The sequence below is a fragment of the Balaenoptera borealis genome (assembly GCF_965194805.1).
Source record: "Balaenoptera borealis genome assembly, chromosome: 2".
NCBI lineage: Eukaryota > Metazoa > Chordata > Mammalia > Artiodactyla > Balaenopteridae > Balaenoptera > Balaenoptera borealis.
This window is the reverse complement of record NC_138867.1, coordinates 42,371,044-42,395,850: the sequence shown is the minus strand read 5'-3', so window position 1 is coordinate 42,395,850 and position 24,807 is coordinate 42,371,044. Positions and strand designations below refer to the sequence as shown.

Here is a 24,807-nt window from a genome sequence, read left to right as displayed (position 1 = left end):
GGACACCAGAGACGGGCATGAAACACTAACACTGCTGCTGCAGCCACCAAGAAGCCTATGTGCAAGCACGGGTCACTATCCACACCTCCTGTCCTGGGAGCCTGTGCAGCCCTCGATTGCCAGGGTCCCATGGTCCATGGACAACTTCCCTGGGAGAACACACAGCATGCCTCAGGCTGTTGCAATGTCTCACCGGCCTCTGCCACTGCAGGCTCACCCCGCATTCCAGTATAACTACCGTACCCCTCCCTTCCCCCGGCCTGAGTGAGCCAGAGCCCTGGAATCATCGCTCCTTTAACACCCTCCTGTCTGGGTGAAGAACAGATGCCAAAGGGTGACCTACCTGCAGAGGCAGGGGCAAATCCAAAGCTGAACCCCAGGAGCTGTGCGAACAAAGAAGAGAAAGGGAGATCTCTCCATGCAGCCTCAGGAGCAGCAGATTAAATCTCCACAATCAACTTGATGTACCCTGCATCTGTGGAATACCTGAATAGACAACGAATCATCCCCAAACTGAGGCGGTGGACTTTGGGAGCAACTGTAGACTTGGGGTTTGCTTTCTGTGTCTAATTTGTTTCTACTTTTATGTTTATCTTAGTTTAGTATTTAGAGCGTATTATCATTGGTAGATTTGTTTATTGATTGGTTTGCTCTCTTCCTCTTTTTACATATATATGTATATATATTTTTCTTTTTCTCTTTTTGTGATTCTGTATGTGTATGCTTCCTTGTGTGATTTTGTCTGTATAGGTTTGCTTTTACCATCTGTCCTAGGGTTCTTTCTGGTTTTTTTTAGTATAGTTTTTAGTGCTTATTATCATTGGTGGATTTGTTTGTTAGTTTGGTTGCTCTCTTCTTTTTTTTTTTTTAACTTTTTATTTATTTATTTTAATAATTTTTTTATTTTTTATTTTAATAACTTTATTTTTATTTTTTCTTTCTTTCTTTTTAATTTCTTTTCTCCCTTTTCTTCTGAGCCATGTGGCTGACAGGGTCTTGGTGCTCCAGCCAGGTGTCAGGCCTGAGCCTCTGAGGTGGGAGAGCCAAGTTCAGGACATTGGTCCACCAGAGACCTCCTGGACCCTCATAACATCAATCGGTGAGAGCTCTCCCAGAGACCTCCATCTCAACGCTAAGACCCAGTTCCACTCAACAATCAGTAAGCTCCAGTGCTGGACACCCCATGCTAAACAACTAGCAAGACAGGAACACAACACCACCCATTAGCAGAGAGGTTGCCTAAAATCATAATAAGGTCACAGACATCCCAAAACACACCACTGGACATGGTCCTGCCCACCAGAAAGACAAGATCCAGACTCACCCATCAGAACAGAGGCACCAAGCCCCACCACACAGCCTACACAGCCCACTGAACCAAACTTACCCACTGGGGGCAGACACCAAAAACAATGGGAACTATGAACCTGTAGCCTGTTAAAAGGAGACCCCAAACACAGTAAGTTAAGCAAACTGAGAAGACAGAGAAATGCATAGCAGATGAAGGAGCAAGGTAAAAACCCACCAGACCAAACAAATGAAGAGGAAATATGCAGTCTACCTGAAAAAGAACTCAGAGTAATGATAGTAAAGATGATCCAAAATCTTGGAAATAGAATGGAGAAAATACAAGAAACGTTTTAACAGGGACCTAGAAGAACTAAAGAGCAAACAAAAAATGATGAACAACAAAATAAATGAAATTAAAAATTCTCTAGAAGGAATCAATAGCAGAGTAACTGAGGTAGAAGACTGGATAAGTGACCTGGATGCTAAAATAGTGGAAATAACTACTGCAGAACAGAATAAAGAAAAAGAATGAAAAGAATTTAGGACAGTCTCAGAGACAACTGGGACAACATTAAATGCACCAACATTCGAATTATAGGGGTCCCAGAAGATGAACTGAAAAAGAAAAGGACTGAGAAAATATTTGAAGAGCTTATAGTTGAAGAGTTCCCTAATATGGGAAAGGAAATAGTCACTCAAGTCCAGGAAGTGCAGAGTCCCATACAGGATAAATCCAAAGAGAAACATGCCAAGACACATATTAATCAAACTATCAAAAATTAAATACAAAGAAAAAATATTAAAAGCAGCAAGGGAAAAGCTACAATTAACATACAAGGGATTCCCCAAAAGGTTAACAGCTGATCTTTCAGCAGAAACTCTGCAAGCCAGAAGGGACTGGCAGGACATATTTAAAGTGATGAAAGGGAAAAACTTACAACCAAGATTACTCTACCTGGCAAGGATCTCATTCAGATTTGATGGAGAAATTAAAACTTTTACAGACAAGCAAAAGCTAAGAGAATTCAGCACCATCAAACCAGCTTTACAACAAATGCTAAAGGAACTTCTCTAGGCAGGAAACACAAGAGAAGGAAAAGACCTATAAAAACAAACCCAAAACAATTAAGAAAATGGTAATAGAAACATACATATCGATAATTACCTTAAATGTAAATGTTTTAAATGCTCCACCCAAAAGACACAGACTGGCTGAATGGACACAAAAACAAGACCCGTATATATGCTGTCTACAAGAGACCCACTTCAGACCTAGGGACACATACAGACTGAAAGTGAGGGGATGGAAAAAGATATTGCATGCAAATGGAAATCAAAAGAAAGCTGGAGTAGCAATTCTCATATCAGACAAAATAGACTTTAAAATAAAGACTATTATGAGAAACAAAGAAGGAAACTACATAATGATCAAGGGATCAATCCAGGAAGAAGATATAACAATTGTAAATATATATGCACCCAACATAGGAGCACCTCAATACATAAGGCAAATGCTAACAGCCATAAAAGGGGAAATCGACAGTAACACAATAATATTAGGGGACTTTAACACCCCACTTTCACCAATGGACAGATCATCCAAGATGAAATTAAATAAGGAAACACAAGCTTTAAATGACACATTAAACAAGATGGAATTAATTGATATTTATAGGACATTCCATCCAAAAACAACAGAATACACTTTCTTCTCAAATGCTCATGGAACATTCTCCAGGATAGACCATATCTTGGGTCACAAATCAAGCACTGGTAAATTTAAGAAAATTGAAAACATATTAAGTATCTTTTCTGACCACAACACCATAAGACTAGATATAATTTACAGGAAAAAAACTGTAAAAATACAAACACATTGTGGCTAAACCACACACTACTAAATAACCAAGAGGTCACTGAGGAAATCAAAAAATATCTAGAAACAAATGACAATGAAAACACGACGACCCAAAACCTATGGGATGCAGCAAAAGCAGTTCTAAGAGGGAAGTATATAGCAATACAATCCAACCTCAAGAAACAAAAAAATCTCAAATAAACAACCTAAACTTACACCTAAAACAATTAGAGAAAGAAGAACAAAAAACCCCCAAAGTTAGCACAAGGAAAGAAGTCATAAAGATCAGATCAGAAATAAATGAAAACGAAATGAAGGAAATGATAGCAAAGATCAATAAAACTAAAGGGTGGTTCTTTGAGAAGAAAAACAAAATTGATAAACCATTAGCCAGACTCATCAAGAAAAAAAGGGAAAAGACTCAAATCAACAGAATTAGAAATGAATAAGGAGAAGTAACAACTGAAACTGCAGAAATACAAAGGATCATGAGAGAGTACTACAAGCAACTATATGCCAATAAAATGGACAACCTGGAAGAAATGGACAAATTCTTAGAAAAGCACAACCTTCTGAGACTGAGCCAGGAAGAAAGAGAAAATATAAACAGACCAATCACAAGCACTGAAATTGAAACTATGATAAAATCTTCCAGCAAACAAAAGCCCAGGACCAGATGGCTTCACAGGCCAATTTTATCAAACATTTAGAGAAGAGCTAACACCTATCCTTCTCAAACTCTTCCAAAATAGAGCAGAGCGAGGAACACTCCCAAACTCATTCTACGAGGCCACCATCACCCCGATATGAAAACCAGACAAAGATGTCACAAAAAAGACAACTACAGGCCCATAGCACTGATGAACACAGATGCAAAAATCCTCCACAAAATACTAGCAAACAGAATCCAACAGCACATTAAAAGGATCATACACCATGATCAAGTGGGGTTTATCCCAGGAATGCAAGACTTCTTCAATATATGCAAATCAATCAATGTGATACACCATATTAACACATTGAAGAATAAACACCATATGATCATCTCAATAGATGCAGAAAAAGCTTTTGACAAAATTCAACACCCATTTATGATGAAAACCCACCAGAAAGTAGGCATAGAGGGAACTTAGCTCAACATAATAAAGGCCACATATGACAAACCCACAGCCAACATCGTTCTCAGTGGTGAAAAACTGAAACCATTTCCACTAAGACCAGGAACAAGACAAGGTTGCCCACTCTCATCACTACTATTCAACATAGTTTTGGAAGTCCTAGCAACGGTAATCAGGGAAGAAAAAGAAATTAAAGGAATCCAAATCAGAAAAGAAGAAGTAAACTGTCACTCTTTGCAGATGACATGATACTATACACAGAGAATCCTAAAGATGTTACCAGAAAACTACCAGACCTAATCAATGAATTTGGTAAAGTAGCAGGATACAAAATTAATGTACAGAAAACTCTTGCATTCCTACACACTAATGATGAAAAATCTGAAAGAGAAATTAAGGAAACACTCCCATTTACCACTGCAACAAAAAGAATAAAATACCTAGGAATAAACCTACCTAGGTAGACCTGTATGCAGAAGAGTATAAGACACTGATGAAAGAAACTAAAGACAATACAGATGGAGAGATATACCATATTCTTGGATTGGAAGAATCAATATTGTGAAAGTGACTATACTATAGGATTCAGTGCAATCCCTATCAAACTACCAATGGCATTTTTCACAGAACTAGAACAAAAAATTGCACAATTTGCATGGAAACACAAAAGATCCCGAATAGCCAAAGCAATCTTTTTTTTTTTTTTAAACATCTTTATTGAAGTATAATTGCCTTACAATGGTGTGTTAATTTCTGCTTAATAAAAAAGTGAATCAGTTATACATATACAATATGTTCCCATATCTCTTCCCTCTTGCATCTCCCTCCCTCCCACCCTCCCCATCCCACCCCTCTACGTGGTCACAAAGCACTGAGCTGATCTCCCTGTGCTATGCGGCTGCTTCCCACTAGCTATCTATTTTACATTTGGTAGTGTATATATGTCCATGACACTCTCTCACCCTGTCACATCTCACCCCACCCCCTCCCCATATCCTCAAGTCCATTCTCTAGTAGGTCTGTGTCTTTATTTCCGTCTTGCCACTAGGCTCTTCATGGCCTTTTTTTAAATTTTTTCCTTAGATTCCGTATATATGTGTTAGCATACTGTATTTGTTTTTCTCTTTCTGACTTACTTAACTCTGTATGACAGACTCTAACTCCATCCACCTCATTACAAATACCTCCATTTCATTTCTTTTTATGGCTGGGTAATATTCCATTGTATATATGTGCCACATCTTCTTTATCCATTCATCTGTCGATGGACATTAGGTTGCTTCCATGTCCTGGCTATTGTAAATAGAGCTGCAATGAACATTTTGGTACATGACTCTTTTTGAACTATGGTTTTCTCAGGGTATATGCCCAGTAGTGGGATTGCTGGGTCGTATGGTAGTTCTATTTGTAGTTTTTTAAGGAATCTCCATACTGTTCTCCATACTGGCTGTATCAATTTACATTTCCACCAACAGTGCAAGAAGCTTCCCTTTCCTCCACACCCTCTCCAGAATTTATTGTTTCTAGATTTTTTGATGATGGCCATTCTGACCAGTGTGAGATGATATCTCATTGTAGTTTTGATTTGCATTTCTCTAATGATTAATGATGTTGAGCATTCTTTCATGTGTCGGCAATCTGTATATCTTCTTTGGAGAAATGTCTATTTAGGTCTTCTGCCCATTTTTGGATTGGGTTGTTCGTTTTTTTGTTATTGAGCTGCATGAGCTGCTTGTAAATCTTGGAGATTAATCCTTTGTCAGTTGCTTCATTTGCAAATATTTTCTCCCATTCTGATGGTTGTCTTTTGGTCTTGTTTATGGTTTCCTTTGCTGTGCAAAAGCTTTTAAGTTTCATTAGGTCCCATTTGTTTATTTGTGTTCTTATTTCCATTTCTCTGGGAGCTGGGTCAAAAAGAATCTTGCTGTGATGTATGTCATAGAGTGTTCTGCCTATGTTTTCCTCTAAGAGTTTGATAGTGTCTGGCCTTACACTTAGGTCTTTAATCCATTTTGAGTTTATTTTTGTATATGGTGTCAGGGAGTGTTCTAATTTCATAATTTTACATGTATCTGTCCAATTTTCCCAGCACCACTTATTGAAGAGGCTGTCTTTTCTCCACTGTATATGCTTGCCTCCTTTATCAAAGATAAGGTGACCATATGTGCGTGGGTTTATCTCTGGGCTTTCTATCCTGTCCATTGATCTATATTTCTGTTTTTGTGCCAGTACCAAACTGTCTTGATTACTGAAGCTTTGTAATATAGTCTGAAGTCAGGGAGCCTGATTCCCCCAGCTCCATTTTTCGTTCTCAAGATTGCTTTGGCTATTCGGGGTCTTTTGTGTTTCCATACAAATTGTGAAATTTTTTGTTCTAGTTCTGTGAAAAATGCCAGTGGTAGTTTGATAGGGATTGCATTGAATCTGTAGATTGCATAGCAATCTTGAGAAAGAAAAATGGAGCTCGAGGAATCAGGCTCCCAGACTTCAGACTATACTACAAAGCTACAGTAATCAAGACAGTATGGTACTGGCACAAAAACAGACATATAGATCAATGGAACAGGATAGAAAGCCCAGAGGTAAACCCATGCACATATGGTCACCTTATCTTTGACAAAGGAGGCAAGGATATACAATGGAGAAAAGAAAGCCTCTTCAATGAGTGGTGCTGGGAAAACAGGACAGCTACATGTAAAAGAATGAAATTAGAATACTCCCTAACACCATACACAAAAATAAACTCAAAATGGATTAGAGACCTAAATGTAAGACACTATAAAACTCTTAGAGGAAAACGTAGGCAGAACACTGTATGACATAAATCACATCAATATCCTTTTTGACCCACCTCCTGGAGAAATGGAAATAAAAACACAAATAAACAAATGGGACCTAATGAAACTTAAAAGCTTTTGCACAGCAAAGGAAACCATAAACAAGACCAAAAGACAACCCTCAGAATGGGAGAAAATATTTGCAAACGAAGCAACTGACAAAGGATTAATCTCCAAAATATACAAGCAGCTCATGAAGTTCAACATTAAACAACAAACAACCCAGTCCAAAAATGGGCAGAAGAGCTAAATAGACATTTCTCCAAAGAAGATATACAGATTGCCAACAAATACATGAAATGATGCTCAACATCACTAATCATTAGAGAAATGTAAATCAAAACTACAATGAGGTATCACCTCACACCGGTCAGAATGGCCATCATCAAAAAAATCTACAAACAATAAATGCTGGAGAGAGTGTGGAGAAAAGGGAACCCTCTTGCACTGTTGGAGGAATGTAAATTGATACAGCCACTATGGAGAACCCTATGGAGGTTCCTTAAAAAACTAAAAATAGAATTACCATACGACCCAGCATATATCCGGAGAAAAGCATAATTCGAAAAGAGTCATGTACCACAATGTTCACTGCAGCACTATTTACAATAGCCAGGTCATGGAAACCACCTACGTTTCCACTGACAGATGAATGCATAAAGAAAGTGTGGCACATATATACAATGGAGTGTTAATCAGCTATAAAAAGAAACGAAATAATTGAGTTATTTGTAGTGAGGTGGTTGGACCTAGAGTCTGTCATACAGAGTGAAGTAAGTCAGAAAGAGAAAAACAAATACCATAAGTTAACACATATTTATGGGATCTAAAAAAAAAAAAAAAGGTTCTGAAGAACCTAGGGGCAGGACAGGAATAAAGACGCAGACATAGAGAATGGACTTGAGGACATGGGGAGGGGGAAAGGGAAGCTGGGATGAAATGAGAGAGTGGCATGGACATATATACACTACCAAATGTAAAATAGATAGCTAGTGGGAAGCATCTGCATAGCACAGGGAGATCAGCTCGGTGCTTTGTGACCACCTAGAGGGGTGGGATAGGGAGGGTGGTAGGGAGATGCAAGAGGGAGGGGATATGAGGATATATGTATATGTATAGCTGATTCACTTTGTTATACAGCAGCGCCTAACACACCACTGTAAAGCAATTATACTCCAATAAAGATGTTTTAAAAGAAAAAAAAGGGCAGAAGACCTGAAGAAACATTTTTCCAAAGAAGACATACAGATGGCCAATAGGCACATGGAAAGATCCTTAACATCGTCAATCATCAGAGAAATGCAAATTAAAACCACAGTGAAATAGCACTTCATACCTGTCAGAATCGCTATCATCAAAAAGACCACAAATAACAAATGTTGGTGAGGATGTGGAGAAAAGAGAACCCTCGTACACTCTTGGTGGGAATGTAAATTGGTGCAGCCATTATGGAAAACAGTATGGAGGTTTCTTAAAAAACTAAAAATAGAACTACCATATGACCCAGCAATTCTACTTCTGGTATTTATCTGGGGAAAAAAACAAAAACAAAAACAAAAAAACCCCCTAATTTGAAAAGATATGTGCACCCCAATGTTCAAAGCAGCATTTTTTACAATTTCCAAGATATGAAAGCAACCTAAGTGTCCATCAACAGATGAATGGATAAAGAAGATGTGGTATACACACACACACACACACACACACACACACACACACACACACACACAATGGAATACTATTTAGCCATAAAAAATGAATGAAATTTTGCCATTTGCAACAACATGAATGAACTTGGAGGGTATTATGCTTAGTGAAATAAGTGAGACAGAGAAAGACAAATACTGTATGATATCACTTCTATGTGGACTCTAAAAAATAAAACACACTTGTGAATAGAACAAAAAAGAAACAGACTCACAGATACAGAGAACAAACTAGTGGTTACCAGTGCAGAGAGGGAAGGGAGGAGGGGCAATATAGGGGTAGAGGATTAAGAGGCACAAATTACTATGTATAAATAAATAAGCTATAAGGATATATAGTACAACACAGGGAATATAGTCAATATTTTATAATAACTATAAATGGAACATAACCTTTAAAAATTGTGAACCACTATCTGTATAACTGAAATACAAATAGAAATAGGAATTGACATATTGGCTATTAGTAAGTCCCAATATTCACTTTAATGGAGGGAGAGAATCATAGAGCAGGATTTGAAGTGCATGCTTGAACATATCTGATGTTCTTCAAATTCATGACAACTCAGAGGAAGTTAGGAAACTTATGAAGACTCTGTATTGTAAAAACTATCTTCCAGCAGCTCGATTTTTCTCCATTTGTACAAATCTCTGGTCTTCATTCCATAGTGGAACTACACAGTATTACCTCTGATCTTTGTGTGTAGGATACATCTTAAAATTTAAGAAAGAAAGAAAGAGGCTGAAAAAGAATATACATATATATATATGTATACACACACACACACACACACACACACATATATATATATTTAATCACTTTGCTGTACACCTGAAACTAACATTATAAATTAACTACACGTCAATAAAAATTTCTTTAATAAAGAAAGAAAGAGATAATCTGGCCCTTGCTTACTTTTCCAGCCCTGTTTTCTCCTGGTACATTCCTGAAATTCTGTATTTTAGTCATTAGACTCTGATCTGGTGGAGGAGCTGAGTTCTTCTTGCTTCTAAACCTTCACACATGCTGTTCCCTGCCTGGGAAATTCTGCTCATTAGTTATGTCTCCCATTAGACAACCACTTCCTCCAGGAAGTCACCTGGTTCTTCCACATTTGAGCAAGGTGGATTTCCTGAAGACTTTCATAGCCTCTGAGCTTTCCCTGTCCCAGTTTTCATCACGTTACCCTGGAAGTGCTTGCCTCCTGACTAAATCCCCCCTAGAGAGGAAAAGTCCATGGGGACTAGGAATTGAGACTATAGCACTGAGTGACTAGGTGTTGAACAAATGAATGAAAACACAAGTGAACAAACAAACGAATGGGTGATTCTACATTATTTTTTTAAAATTTTTATTGGAGTATAGTTGATTTACAATGTTGTGTTGATTCTACATTATTACCTAAGAGAATTCTCTTCCTTGAGGAAAAGTTGAGTAGAAAATTTTTAGTTCTGTTTTTATTGAGGAGCATTTCTTTTTGTCCAAATTGAAGAAAAAACAGACAAACAAGAAGAGGTAAAAAAACTCCACCAAGTTGAGAGGAAAGCATTATACGGTTACTGTTCTGTCTGCTGTGCCTGATTCAGTCTCCACATATCCATGATGCGTCTAACTTGTGTCTTTATGTTTTTAAACAAAAGCTGACTGAGGAGTCTGTAGGGAACAACATAGCACCTGATAGCAAGAAACTATAATAGGAAGTGTGGCTTTGCCCCTTTACATGCTGGGAATTGATATTAATTACAGCAAATCTTACAAGAGCTGGTACCGAATGAGAGGCTTTCCGAACATTATTAAATTCCTGTGCAAAACGAGTCTGAGATTATGTTATCTCCATTTTCCATATGGAATCGCTGAGACACAGGGAGATGAGCAACTTACTCATATTCACCTAGGTCGTGAGAGCCAAGCATAACTGATTCTGACGCCCAAGCTCTTGACCCTTAGGCTATTTATTCTCTTTCCTATTAGTGGCAAGAAGGCCTGGCAAAGGGCCCAGCTTGGGAAAACTGTCTGAACAGATGGGTTGAGCTCCAGAATCATCAAGGAGTAGGAACTGGAACCTGAGGGTCAGGCCACACCTACTGAGATGGGGGTTGTACTGTTTACAGACAGGGAAGAACAGCGTATGTTCAGATGGTCCCAAATGTGCTCATTTGCGTGGCTTCTACCGTGCACCTTTCCCATCCACCCTCAGCATATTCCAGAGAAACACACTGAGAAACAAAAGTTTAGTGTTTCTCACCTAAAATTTAACTATTTTGTTCCTCAGAGCCTCCAGCAGTAAAGCTGCCATCACCAGCTACCTGTTTTCTCTGTCAGAAAGCTCAAAAGGCCACTTGCTGTTTCCTATCAACTAAGCATTCCCTGGGCACTCTCCTCCCACCTCCTCCTGTCTCCTCCCAGAATTCATGATTTGATAACCTCGAGGCTCAGGGAGATGATGACATCTCCACCACCACGGTGATAGTTACCCCCCCCCCACCCCATTCATCAGACAGGAAGAAGAGAAGGCAAGCATCTGTGCAGCTGTGTGCCCCTTAACAAGACATTTGTGAAAGGACCTGAGATTCTCGCACAGAACACACAAATCTCTGGCAGCATTATGCCATATTGAACTCTTAACACAAAACAATGGAAGACAGTGGCAAACCAGACCATTTTGGTGACTGCTGAAGAACAGCAAGGATGCCCTCATCGTGTGTGATTCATTCTTTAAATACTGTGAACCACATTAGTAAGTAGGAAGTCACAGGTCATACTAGTGACTACAGAGAATGTTTGTAAAACCATGGCTCACCTCCTTTATTGGCAGTGTTTCCAGTAGATTCTCCTCCTCCCTTGCACCTAGTGAAATCCTTGTTCCTGACAGCTCACCCTCACAAGGAAAGGCTATGACATCACCCATGGTTACTCCGAGGGAACTGTGACATTCTCAAATTAATCAGACAGAAAGATGAGGGAGGCAGATATATTTATCTATAAAATTTTATGTAATCAGCTGTAGCAGGAAGAAACATGCCAGGAGAGAATGTTATAAAGGTGGGGAATATGATACGTTGGTAGGTAAACCCTGCTGAAATGTGGCAAAGCCTCTTTGAAGTGACGGATTTAATTTAATCACAACCAGACAAAGAGCTGCGTGAACAGTCGTGTGTGCTGATTCTCAAAACAAAACAAAATCCCAAGATGTAAACTCCTCTTTTCCTACAGTGAAACTGGGAATTCTTCCAAGACTACTTAAAATAACACTTACTGTTCAATTATCTTGTGGGAAAATAGTGATTATATAGAGTTCCAAAACATAGCCAATCTGCCCACCTCCAGTGGAATTCAAAATACTTTGTTTAGTTAGTAAACAGTATTTATGGTGGTGTAGGTAGTTTTAAACTCACAATCCAGGGGCTGTTATAAATATCTTCCTTTGGTCTGTGATTTTCTAAACTCTCCAAGCGTCCCTTCGATACTAGAGACTTTTCCAGAGATTATGGACAGAGGTGCACTTAAAAATATTGACGCTAGGGCAAAGCATGTTTTATTTGATTCAATAAATGTTTCTTAAGATCTTAGGGGGCTGACATGTTGCACAGCTCTAGCGGGTACCATTCCCACATGCATGGTGTGCCCTGGCCTTGTGCAGTATACAACCTGTGACGCTGTACCTGGTGGCCAGGCCAACTGTGTGCCAGACTCAATTCTAGGCGCTGGGGAGATATTAGAGAGTAAGTCAAAAATTTATGGCCTCGCAGAGGCTACATTCTAGTGGGAAAAGACAGACAATAAGTGTAATAAGTAAGTAAAACATACAGCGATAGTGATCAGTGCTTTGTGGGAAAAGTGAGGAGGATAAAGTTAGGAGTGTGGGGTGGAGTGTGTTATAATCTTTATTAGCAGGGCCAGGGAAGGCCTCACGGAGGTGACATTTAAGTAAAGAGTAGATGGAGAGAAAGGAGTAAAACCGTAAGACTCTGGTGGAAGGGTAGTCCTGGCTATGGGAACAGCAAGTGCAAAAGCCCTGTGGCTGGACCAGAATGCACAAGGGGGAAACTGTAGGAGATGAGGTCATGTTGGTAATGGGCCCAGATCATGTAGAGCCTTGTATGAAATCGTAAGGACTCAGCTTTCCCTCTGGGTGAAATATGAGAAAGAAAGTCATTGGAGTGCTTTGAGCACAGCAGTGGTATGATCTGACATATTTTAGAAGGATTTTGAAGGCTTCTCTGTTGAGAATGATTGCATGGGGGTAAAGGCTGAACAGGTGAAGTGCTTAGAAGGCACCTGGGATAATACAGGCAAGAGGTGATGCCAGGCTCCTACGGGGCTGGCAGAAGGGAAGGTGGTGACAAGTATCCTTATTTCAGATATATTTTGAAGGCAGGGCCAGCAGGGTTTCTTGAGAGGTTAGTTTTTGAATAATAATTTAAAAAAAAACCAAAGGATGACCCCAAGGTTTTCAGCTAGAACTAAAAGCAACTGAGTGGCCATCATCAGATAAGGGGGATACGGTCAGTAGAGCAAGATTCTGAGGTAAGGGAATCTCAGGAGTTCAGCAGCAGGTGTTTTCAGTTGGAGATGGTCTATCAGCCATCCATGGTGGTATTTTGTTTGGCATTAGAAGCTTACTATATATAAAATACCCACATTAAGATGACAAATTTCAAAGCCTACAGCTTATAAGTATAAATACTGTTCCTTATATTGTTTAGTTCCAGGCCATTGACAACACAAGGAGTCCGGTGAGTTCCATATGGCTACCTGCTTGGAACATAAAAGGAGCTGGTGATGGGAAGAATTCACCTGTAAGACTCCACATCTCTAGGAAGGGAGAAGACGGGTAAGAGAGTTCATTTTTAGCTCTTGGCTGGGAAACACTGCGATTACAAATTTAATAGCTAAACTCTTTGGAATATGTTGAAAGGCAATTTTAGTCTCCTGGCCTCATTATGCTGCCTCAGACTTCTGTGGCTGCCAGATCACTTCCTCGAATAGTGGGATGGCTACACGCTCAAGGTCTTTCAGTTCCCCAATGCAAAGTCCACCGACTTCATTATTGCTAGAACATCTTAAGCCTACTGTTCTGTCTCACAAAAATCCTGGAAATTAGCTTTTGCACTGGAAGCAATTGAATCAATAAAAACTGATCCTGTTACGCTGACTCATCCAACATGCAGTTTTCCTGAAGTTAAACTCAAAAGCCAAAATAGTCAATTTAAAGCCTTGTGATGGTATAAATTCCACATTCTTGTGCCCCGGCGGGGAGGAAAGGAATGCTTTTAAGGTCACACATTTTTATAAATCAAAGCCCATGAGATAGTACCTTTTAAATAGGTGCTTTGGCAGATGGCTATCAATGCTAAGAACTGGAAAAGCAACCATATTTGTAAACTACTTTACATTTTATAAAGCACATTTTATCCTTTATTTTATTATAAGGATCTTCTTTGATCCTTATAAATACTCTGTGAGATCAAATATTATAACTACTCCTGTTTTCATATAAAGAAACTGACTGTCTCTGATTGGCAGCAAAGTCTAGATCTGCACCTATGCCCTTTCACACCAAACCTCCAATTCTTTCTGTCGTATTAAGCTGACTTAGAACTCTTCCAGGAGAGCTACTCACTGTTGTCCTGTCACCTGGGCCCTAAGCAAATTAACAAATAGGTTCCACCTGTGCCACTTAGCATTTACCAGTTCCTTCTTCAGACAGAGTTGATGGATGGAAAAGTTTCAGACAAGTAGCCACCGGGAAGGTGTGTGTGTGTGTGTGTGTGTGAGTCCCAGCACCATCGTGAATGAACTCATTCTAAAAACAGACATTCAGGCATTAACACAGAGGAAAGCTTAAAATGATAAGACTAGCTGGTGAGGCACAGAGGATTCTCACAGATCACTGAAGGTCTCCAGATACTCCGGAGCAGCAGATCTATTCCACATGCAAGTCACAAAAGATGGGCATGTATGTGTGTCCCTATGTTTGTGGGCACACATACAAATCTGTGTCCAGAGCAGGGAACATTTCAAGTGCCCTTTCTACTATAATGCAAACCATTTAAAAAATTTAGCCATAAAGATAACTTTAACTTAGTGGAAAAAAATTAACGACTATGGTGTGACAAAGGTAGGTGAATCAACACTAGAGTGGTCCATGGGGGTCTAAAAGGTACTTGGTTCCCTACTTACCCTGCCCCTACTGCCAGCCAAGCGAAAGTCATTGTTGATAGGAACCACGCCACTTTGTATACCTATATTAATAGTGTTGGTTTAAGTACATGACAATAGCAAGCATAATAATTAGTTATAAAAATGTTAACAGTAAGTTTTTTAAACTTAAAAGTGCAAGAATATATTACTGTCAGACTTCTAATGCCTTCGCAGAATCAAAAATATGACTAAGTTAGAAGTTGGTGAAAATAACTAAAATGTAATGGAAGAACAAAAAGGAATACATATGTCATGGATTTAAAATAAAAGCAAACCTTGTGAATAAGCAAAGTAAGCATGTTAAATGGCACTACCAGGAAAACCTTAATGTCAAGAGAATTTTACCTTTGGAAAGAGACATAAAGGAGGATATTGGCTAATATTTAAAGGTTATATAATGAAAGATGAAGACATGATTATTTTGGAAAAGGGATCAGAATAGCATCCTTGGCCAAGAAAAAGAAGAAATGGACCAAAGCTAATCCGTGACAGATGAGAAATGGCTGAGGATGAGGCAGTGGAGGGAGCTGGGGAGGAACTCGTTATTTAAAATCCTGATTTTCCTCCTGTATATTTTTACAAGGAGCTAATGAGAGTACCTCATATGTGCACAGCAGTTTAGTTTTTGAAGTGTTTTACTCTTATTCTCTCACAAGGTGCTAAAAACTTCTGGTTTGGTCAGGACGGCATTTTCTTTGTGCTCTAGAGAGGTTGTGTGACTTTCCCAAAGTCACCAGCTAGTGGTGGGGAAGCTGAGGGTAAAACCCTTCTGTTCTGGCTCTTGACTTATATGACAAATCCCTGTCTATGAGAGAATGAAAAGACAAATGGGAACTGTCATCCCAGGCAACCCTTTTCTGTAACAATTTTTAATTCAAAATGCTAAATGAAGTTTATCTTACTTTATAAAGTTTATATGAAAATTATATTTAAATATTATTTATAAATGCCAATTACATTCTGCCACTTTCTTCCTTGGTTACTTATAAAAATATGTCCACTTGGAACACCTTACCTCTGTTTGCATTAACCTACCCTATGCTTATTACTTCTTAGCTCTGTAAACTTAGGCAAACTAATAAAGCTTTCTAAGTCTCGCTCCTCTCCTCTCATTTGTAAAATAGGTAATTATTTGACAAAGCTCTTAAAGAGTCATCATGAGTATTATGTGTTTGGCAAAGAATTTACCAGTATTGGTATTACCAATGTACTATATGACATAATCTTTGATGTCTGTTGCAGAATTGAATATTACTTCTTCATTATTTATCTAAAATTCTCTACAGGAGATATTTTGTACAATCTGTTATATGTGTAACACACATAATGCTTTACTACAATTTTTCCTAATTAAAAAGTAAAAAGGGGGACTTCCCTGGTGGCTCAGTGGTTAAGAATCCACCTGCCAATGCAGGGGACATGGGTTCGAGCCCTGGTCCAGGAAGATCCCACATGTCACGGAGCAACTAAGCCCGTGAGCCGCAACTACTGAGCCTGCGCTCTAGAGCCCAGGAGCCACAACTACTGAGCCCACGAGCCACAACCACTGAGCCCGTGCGCCTAGAGCTGGTGCTCCGCAACAAGAGAAGCCACCACAATGAGAAGCCCACGCACCTCAACAAAGAGTAGCCCCCGCTCGATGCATCTAGAGGAAGCCCACATGCAGCAATGAAGACCCAATGCAGCCAAAATAAAATAAATAAATAAATAAACAAACAAACAAATAAATAAATAAATAAATTTATAAAAAGTAAAAGCTATACTATATAAAGATGGAAGGTTTTTTTTTTTTTGGCTATGGCACTTGTTCATTATATTTCTCCTCTTAAAGAACAAGCATGCACTGGTCCTCACTAGAACAAGAAAATACATTTCTACAACTGGAAATACCCTCAATTCCCAGACAGTCCTTGTCACACAAGTGATTGCAGTGTCCTAAGGTTTTTGAGTCATATAATGAGCTCAGACGGTTCTTGGGACAGGCCCTCAGATGAGACAAACAGAAAGAGTGCATATCACCACAAGCTTCCAGGAAGTGAGTTTAAACATATCACAATCCTTTGTGTAATTGTTTGTGATAAGGATTGCATCATCTACATTCGAACATCCTGTGTATAAAGTGAGGACTCCAAAGTGGGATGACCCTTTGTGGGTCTCACTCAGGGGAGAAGAGACCACAGATTTCCGTGCAGGTGGAATGCTCTGGTACTCTGTTTGTGAGGTAACCTTGCTTTCAAAGTCATCCAGCTCATGTGAGACCATGAGAAAGTTTCAAGAATTTGCAAAGCTGTATTACTACTGTTTTTAGAATAAAAGTCCACAGTGTAATAAAAGTATAATAAATAAAACTAGCAAAGGAGTCAAGATTATTTTGTTAAAATCTTGTAGATCCCAGTGCAAAATATGCCTATAAATTCTTAGAAAAATGGGACATATGGAACAGCTAAAGTTGTACTTTAAAAACAGTGGAGTGTGATTTAAGAAAACTCAGACTAGAGCTCTAAGTGAGTAGTCAGAAGGCAGGAAAGGGCTGAAAGATAGAGTCAGGGCTCCACAAGACAGATTGTAAAGAAAGTCCAAGTGAGCAGAGGAAAACACTGCCAAGACAGCAGCTTCACAACAGGCAGTAGGGAGTAAAAAAAAATAAAGGGATGTGTGTGTGAGTGTGTATTACATATATAAAGTCTAAGGGAAAAAAATTCACAGTTTATTAAAGAAATTCACAGTAATATCACTTTCTGTGCCCGAAGTTAACTTGATGAGTATCAGAAGAAAAGTTAATGCTTAAACAGTCTTTCCCACATCTGCTACTCCCATAATGTCTGTGCAATTGTCATAAATTAGGAGTGGGGAAGGGCACAGTGCCAATTGTCAAAGCAAACAGGCAATTTTGGATTCCAAGTTTCGTATTATGTTCCTTGAGCCGGAGGGCTGTGAACGCTGCTGGTCCTACCCACGGCCACCCCAGCACTGGGGCGGGAAAGCCCACTCACCTGGATCTTGCTCATCCGTGCCCTCTGAGCAAGGCACCTTGGCAGGGCCAGCTAGTGAGAGAGGTCAGGATGGAACCCTGTCCCTTTAGTGCCCCAGGCCTTGGTTTCTGTCTACTGGCTTCATTCTAAGTCAGCGTTCCCTACTCCAGGTGACAAAGGGTCCTCGCAAGCATTCATGTTCCCTTTTGCAGTAGAAGGCTCCAGACATCTAGAGCTCTTTCCAATGAATAAATGGGCTGTTGTTGGCTTATCCAATAAGGGCTATAATTTATACCTGTCAACTAAAAAAATTATTCACAACCTAAAAGTTGAGAGTTATGTTTTATCCGGTGGGAAATTTTAGGACTTCAAGCCCTGGAGGCCGCGCATCTCAAGTAACCCTGAGAGAACTGCTCCCAGGAGGCGAGGGGGGAGCCAGGATGTATAAGAGTTTTGCAACAAAGGGCAGGTAGTTTGAATGTCAAAAGATTACTGTTAATTAAAGAAAACCAGATATGCCAAGTTAAAGAATTTAGCTTCTTTAGAAAGCTAAATTTTCAGAAAATTTAGCTTCATTTTCAGAAAATGAGCTTTTAATAGTAAGTTAATATAGCAAGTGACACTAAAGGAACACAAATGCTGTTAACTATGGGGTTGGCACTTACGCCTCTGGCACTATTCACGACTGTCTGCTCTGCACGTCCATCTTCCTCACTGACTCGACTCCACGCGCCTTGAAGTCAAGGTCTGTATTTTGTACTTCCTGCACCTCACATAGCATCCAGCCTGTGGTGCATTAGAAAATCATGTCCATGACTTGGATGTTACAAGGCCAGATCAGTGAGGGACCCAGGCTGGCATGCCGGGCCAACTTCTCTTCTCTTTCCTTCCTGCTTCACACCTTCACAGGCTGTAGCCCTCAGGTAAGACGCTCCCTTCTCTTCTTCCTGGGGGTGGGGCATGCACATACCCGCTGGTGGTTATACATAGGCTTGAGGGAAGGAAGGCCTCAATAAGCCTCATACTACATCTAACCAGAAAGCTCTATACTGGAGCTAAAAGCACCAGCCCAGCCAATAGTAGAGGGCTACCTTGTTGGCCACTAACCATTGTCTTGTGTTTATGTATCTTTCCAGGATGTCATGAGAAGGTCAAGGCAGGATTTAGAAATGCCTGGTGTCCCCCGGTCTTGACATAACCCTATCAGCACCAGAATCTCACCATAAACTGTTAACATATTTGTCTTTTAGCAATGCTTTGTATGCTTAGAGGGAGTCCTGGAAAGAGAAAGGAGATATGGCTCACTTTGCCAGGACTCTGCCTGCTAGGTTCCTGTCAACTTGGTCCCTTTCGGTCTTGACTTCCAACCTGCAGTGCGGCCAGTGCTTGAGTTGCCTACAGTCCTCGACAGGCTTATCATCCCTAACAGCATCTATTGCTAATGGCGCCTCTTTCTCTGTCCCAGGAAAGCTGTTACTTAAAAAGAATAACCTCAAGTTTAATGCCAGGTTGTCCTCAGCAAGGCCACACTTATGAAGTGGACCATCAGAGTGCGTCTGAAGGTCTTGTTCAGCGCCTACGTAAGTCTGTCTGCTAGAGATCACTTGGTAGACTACCTCGTGTGAATCAGTGGGGACTAGGACTTTCATTCAGTAATTCAACAAGTAATTAGTGACCCCTCTACTCGACGCCAGCTGCCACTCTGGGTTCTGAGCACGTACCAGCGCACAAAGCAATGTCCCTATCCTTGGAGACAGGGCAGAAGATGCATAATGAGCATAGAAACATATAGTTTCAGATAGTAATAACTGCTATTTAGAAAATAAACCAACATAAAAGGCTAGAGAGGGACTGGGAGGTGTTGTGAGGTGCTAATTCAGACAGGCTGGCTCTGAAAGGTCTCTCTGAGCAGGAGGTATTTGAGCAAAACTGAGAAATCAGAGCCAAAATCTTGGCAAGACTGTCCCTTCCAGGAGAAAAGCGTGTGCACCGAAGCTCTGAAGCAGGAATGAGTTAACAATCTTCTCCCACCTGTTCATCTCCAGTCTTAAGACCCACCTCATGATTCACCTCCTCCAGGATGCCTTCTGTGACACGCTACCCATATGAGTGATAATTTCATTTTGTTTCCCCATCATACAGACAGGCACACTTCAAAATGTGGATAATTTGGATTCTGAGTGTTTCTTTGAATTCCATTTTTTAGAGTACCAGACATAAGTTCACACAGGAAAAAGGGTATGACAGATGGAATACTGCCCGCTATATGAGTAAACAAAGGATGCCACAGTCATCAGCACTGCAGACACTGCCCATGGTGAGCTGGTGAGCCCTGAGGGCACAGGAAGGAAAGAATACCTGCCGTCTAGCAGCCAACAGACTGCAGCCACTCCCTTCGGTGAGCCCTGAGGAAACTCACGGTATGAAAACACAGGATACTGACCCCAGATAGCTGAGGTGCACATCAAAGGAATGATTTCAGTGAGTTCAGATTCTTGCATCTTCCCATATATAGAAAAGCGCTAAATTCTTTAACTTGACATATCTGGTTTTCTTTAATTAACAGTAATCTTTTGACGTTCAGACTACCTGCCCTTTGTTGCAAAACTCTTATATATCCTGGCTCCCCCCTCGCCTCCTGGGAGCAGTTCTCTCAGGGTTACTTGAGATGTGCGGCCTCCGGGGCTTGAAGTCCTAAAATTTCCCACCGGATAAAACATAACTCTCAACTTTTAGGTGGTGAATAATTTTTTTAGTTGACAGGTATAAATTATAGCCCTTATTGGATAAGCCAACAACAGCCCATTTATTCATTGGAAAGAGCTCTAGATGAGCTGGGATCTGTCTGGACCCTTCTGCTGCAAAAGGGAGCATGAATGCTTGCGAGGACCCTTTGTCACCTGGAGTAGGGAACGCTGACTTAGAATGAAGCCAGTAGACAAAGCTTTGCTGAAGGAGAAAATTTAGGGAACAATTCTACCACCTAGAAATGGTCCAGGGGCAGCACTAGCCAGCTGAGCACTTACAAAGCCTAATGGATACCAGTTTACAGAGTAAGAAAGGAAGACAAATCTATTTCTCTATCTATCTAAACATCAAATGGTCAAAATCTGGTATTATGAATTTACTATGGAATGTTTATAGAAAATTTTCTATCTAGGTTTTAAAAAAGTACCTTTATGCCATCCCATTAATTATCAATCGGAGAGTTACCGACTCCCAAAGAAAAATCCTTCATTTAAGGATATTGGAGGACTACCCATTAATAACATATACATGCACCAATTTGAACAAGCAATTGTAGTCAAATAGTAAATTTATTTAGTGTTTTTACTGGAGTCATAAAGAAGAGACTATTCTTACCAGTTGCCTTCTGGATTTATGAACTGCTGTACTGCATAGCCAAACTGTTCACTTGAAGGACCGGAAAATATCTTTGCTTCCGGGAGACCAACATTGTACGCCACACAGCAGTTTAAAATGCCTACGAAGGAACAATAAAAATGTAGTCCATACTTACAATTTGTGAATATAAGTTTGTAATATAATTATCAAAGGCCACTTAAAAAAAAAAAGTGTTCGAAGTAATAATTATTCTCTTTATCAATGTTTACCAAGAAATAGTGGCTACTGATTTTTAAGTACTAATTTGGGGCCCTGACACCATGCTAAGTACTTTACTTTCATGATTCATTATTTCATTCATCTTCATAGCAATCCTAAAATATGATTGTTTTTTTTTTTTTTTTTTGGCCACACAGCACGGCTTGCAGGATCTCAGTTCCCCAACCTGGGATCAAACCTGTGTCTGCTACAACGGAAGCGTGGAGTCCTAAGCACTGGACAGCCAGGGAATTCCCTGATTGCTAATATTATATTTGTTTTGCAGAAATTTCTGAGGTTCCTGGAGATAAGTGTGTCTCACAGGTAGAAAGTGATACGGGAAGGGCAGGATTTGAACATGGGGCTGTCTGACTGAAGAGCTTGAACTCTTAAACAACATATTACCTCTAGGGATTAAGTAACTTCAGTTCTATTTGTCCTTCCTAATGCAAGACTCTAAACCACCCAAGGGCAGGGTTGGAAGGTTATCTTCTATTTCTTCTGAATCTCCCTGAAGATCTTGACATGAACTCTATATGAAATGTCTGTTGAAAAAGCATTGCTGACTACATCAAAGGAGGTAAAAAAAAAAAATTACAGCTGCTTGAAAATTGTATCATTTTTTTCAGAAAGGATCATTTCTGAGAATGAAAATGTAAGGGAAAGGGGTCATATCTTTTATTCCAGCAGGAACTGCAAAAGTGGTTTTGTTTTTTGATGCTTCTTTCTGAGTGTTCGAGAAATGATATTCATTTTCAAAAACAACAAAGGCCTTGATAGGATAAAGCCTTGATAGGATAAAGCCTGGATAGACCTTTTTAAAAAAACCTTGTTTGTGATGGAAAGGGAAAGAGGGGAAAGAGTAAGGTTGATGAAGTCTCCCCCTCTGACACTGATAGCGTTAATGCTGGTCATCCTACATTCTAGAGAAAGAGAAAGGTTGTGTGGATATTAATGTTCTCTATGGAGAAGGGAACAGGCTTCAAGCTGTTTGAGATCAGTAGTTACCTTAGCAGACACTGAAGGCAGAGTGGACTTTTCAAAACTGACATCAAAGTTCCATTAATATGTGTTTTCACAAAGGAATAACCCACTTTCTGGGCCACATTGAAAGTGCACAGGATTTCATAAATCTATTGTTTCAGGCATTGAAAGGATGGAGGAAAAGGGCTGGCTCTTCCATTATGCCTGTGTACTTCTGGGGACAGATTCTGAAATGTGCTCCAAAGGAATAATGAGGTCAGTGATGAAGCTTTGGGGACTTAAAGTAGTTGACGTGCCTCTTTACCTGCCAAAATCATTCTACCGCGGATTTGTTCACTCAAGAGTGCTCAGCTCACTATTATTTTTTAGAAATAAATGTGCTGCCAGGAAGAGAAGGACAAATCATAATTTTCAAATACTCTGTAGCAAAATCTACACAGCTTCACATTTGCAAATTTTCTCCTTAATATCTATTTTTGATATGCACCGCTGCTTCTTTATACTTTTCAGGAAATAAAATGCAAACGAAAATAATGTAGCAAAGTAAGCAGAGAACCAGAACTGACATTCAGAGTGTTGGTGTTTCCAATCAACAGTTTAACTTTACCCCATAGTGCAGAACTCAATAAATCCTATTTAAATACGTTACCAATTATCTAACAAACTAGTAAAAGCTTGGGGAGGTGATATCAAACTGTCTCCTCTTTTAAAATATCTTTTGCTAGAAAGACCACATATGGTCATATATATAATGACCTCATTTTTTCCCCTATTAATTAGACCTTGGCAGATCATGGCATGACATGAAATCACGATGGAGTCCATTTTATCACATAGCAGTTAAATTTTATTATATATATGCACAAATATGTGTATATATACTTATATGTATATACTATGTATATACACACATATATGCATGTGTATATACATACATATATAAACTATTAGTTAAAAATGTAAATCATATCATTTCATCTCTCTGCTTAAAATACCCCAATGTCTGAGAATAAAATCTAATTTCCTTACCACAGTTTCAAAAGCCCTTCATGATCTGGCCCTTGTGTATCTGGTGACTTTCACTTTCCACCACTGTCCTTGCTCACTGTGTTCCAGCCACACTGGCTCTCCTTCTGTCCCTTGAACACATCCAGTTCATTCTGCTTATGGCCTTTGCAGCAGCTTGACCCACTGCCTACAGCCCTCTTCCCCACTCGGTATTTGTGTCCTGCCACCTATTCACCATTTAAGTCTTTGTTCAAGTCTCTGCTGTTCTCGTAGAGACCTCCCCTCACTCCTCTACCAGCAACATCCTTCTCCATCATTACCCCAGTATCGCAGCGCTTGACATCTGAAGTGATCTTATGTATCTGCATTGTTTTGTGTCTCTCTGCCTACTAAAATCTAAGCGACTTGAGAGCTCAGATCTTATTTCTTTTATTCACTCCTATTTTCCCAGCACCTAGGGTAATATTTGTTGAATGAAATGAATTTTTAATGAATATGTGTTCTTTGATGATGATTTGGAGTATAGACAAAATTAGGGGGAGAAAGATCACTCATAATCATATCATTCTCATGCAAGTGCAGTTAATTTCCTTCCAGTATTTTTTCCCTCTAATATTTAAACCATAATGTATATTCCAATTTGTAGCCTATTTCTTAATGCTTATGTTTGTCCGTCTATGTCAGAATCATCTTGATTCATTTGATCCCCACCAACCCTGTGAAACAGCAAAACCTAGCTATTATTACCAATGTATAAATATGGAAACTGCAACTCATGGAGATTAGATGTCTTTCTTGCTCAGTGTCACACAATTGGTAGTTGATATCTGAGTCTTGGTCTGGCTCATCTTCTCAAACTTATTGTCCAGAATTTCCATTCATAAATGGTCTGCTCATTTTTCTCACAAAACATGTCCTTCTCCATCACCATTCCTTCATTCCATTGATACTAAATCTCTTCTTTCCTGTACTTCAATCCTTCCCTCAAGAGCCTGCCACTTTTGATAAATCTGGACAATCTCAGTTCACTATACTTATTTTTCTCAAATATATATTTAAAACTCACTATGTCACCATTTCACACTTTGCCTATGATAGCTAATTAGCTTCTATAAATTTAATGTAAGTATTCTGTCTAATTCAATGTCTATTTCCTTTTTACAATCCCACTGGTCATAGTAATGTGTTCCTATGTCTGTTCTCATAAATTAACTGAATCATATGGA

General features: G+C 39.5%; 1 protein-coding gene across 1 annotated transcript in view; it reads right to left on the bottom strand.

The window, feature by feature from the left end:
• The window catches only part of ITGA2 (integrin subunit alpha 2), a 105,291-nt gene that overhangs the window by 57,696 nt on the left and 22,788 nt on the right, over window positions 1-24,807 (bottom strand). The window contains exon 2 of the mRNA XM_082382195.1: window positions 21,350-21,470. Coding sequence (XP_082238321.1) covers window positions 21,350-21,470 — 121 coding nt within the window. The remainder of the gene's footprint in view (window positions 1-21,349; window positions 21,471-24,807) is intronic.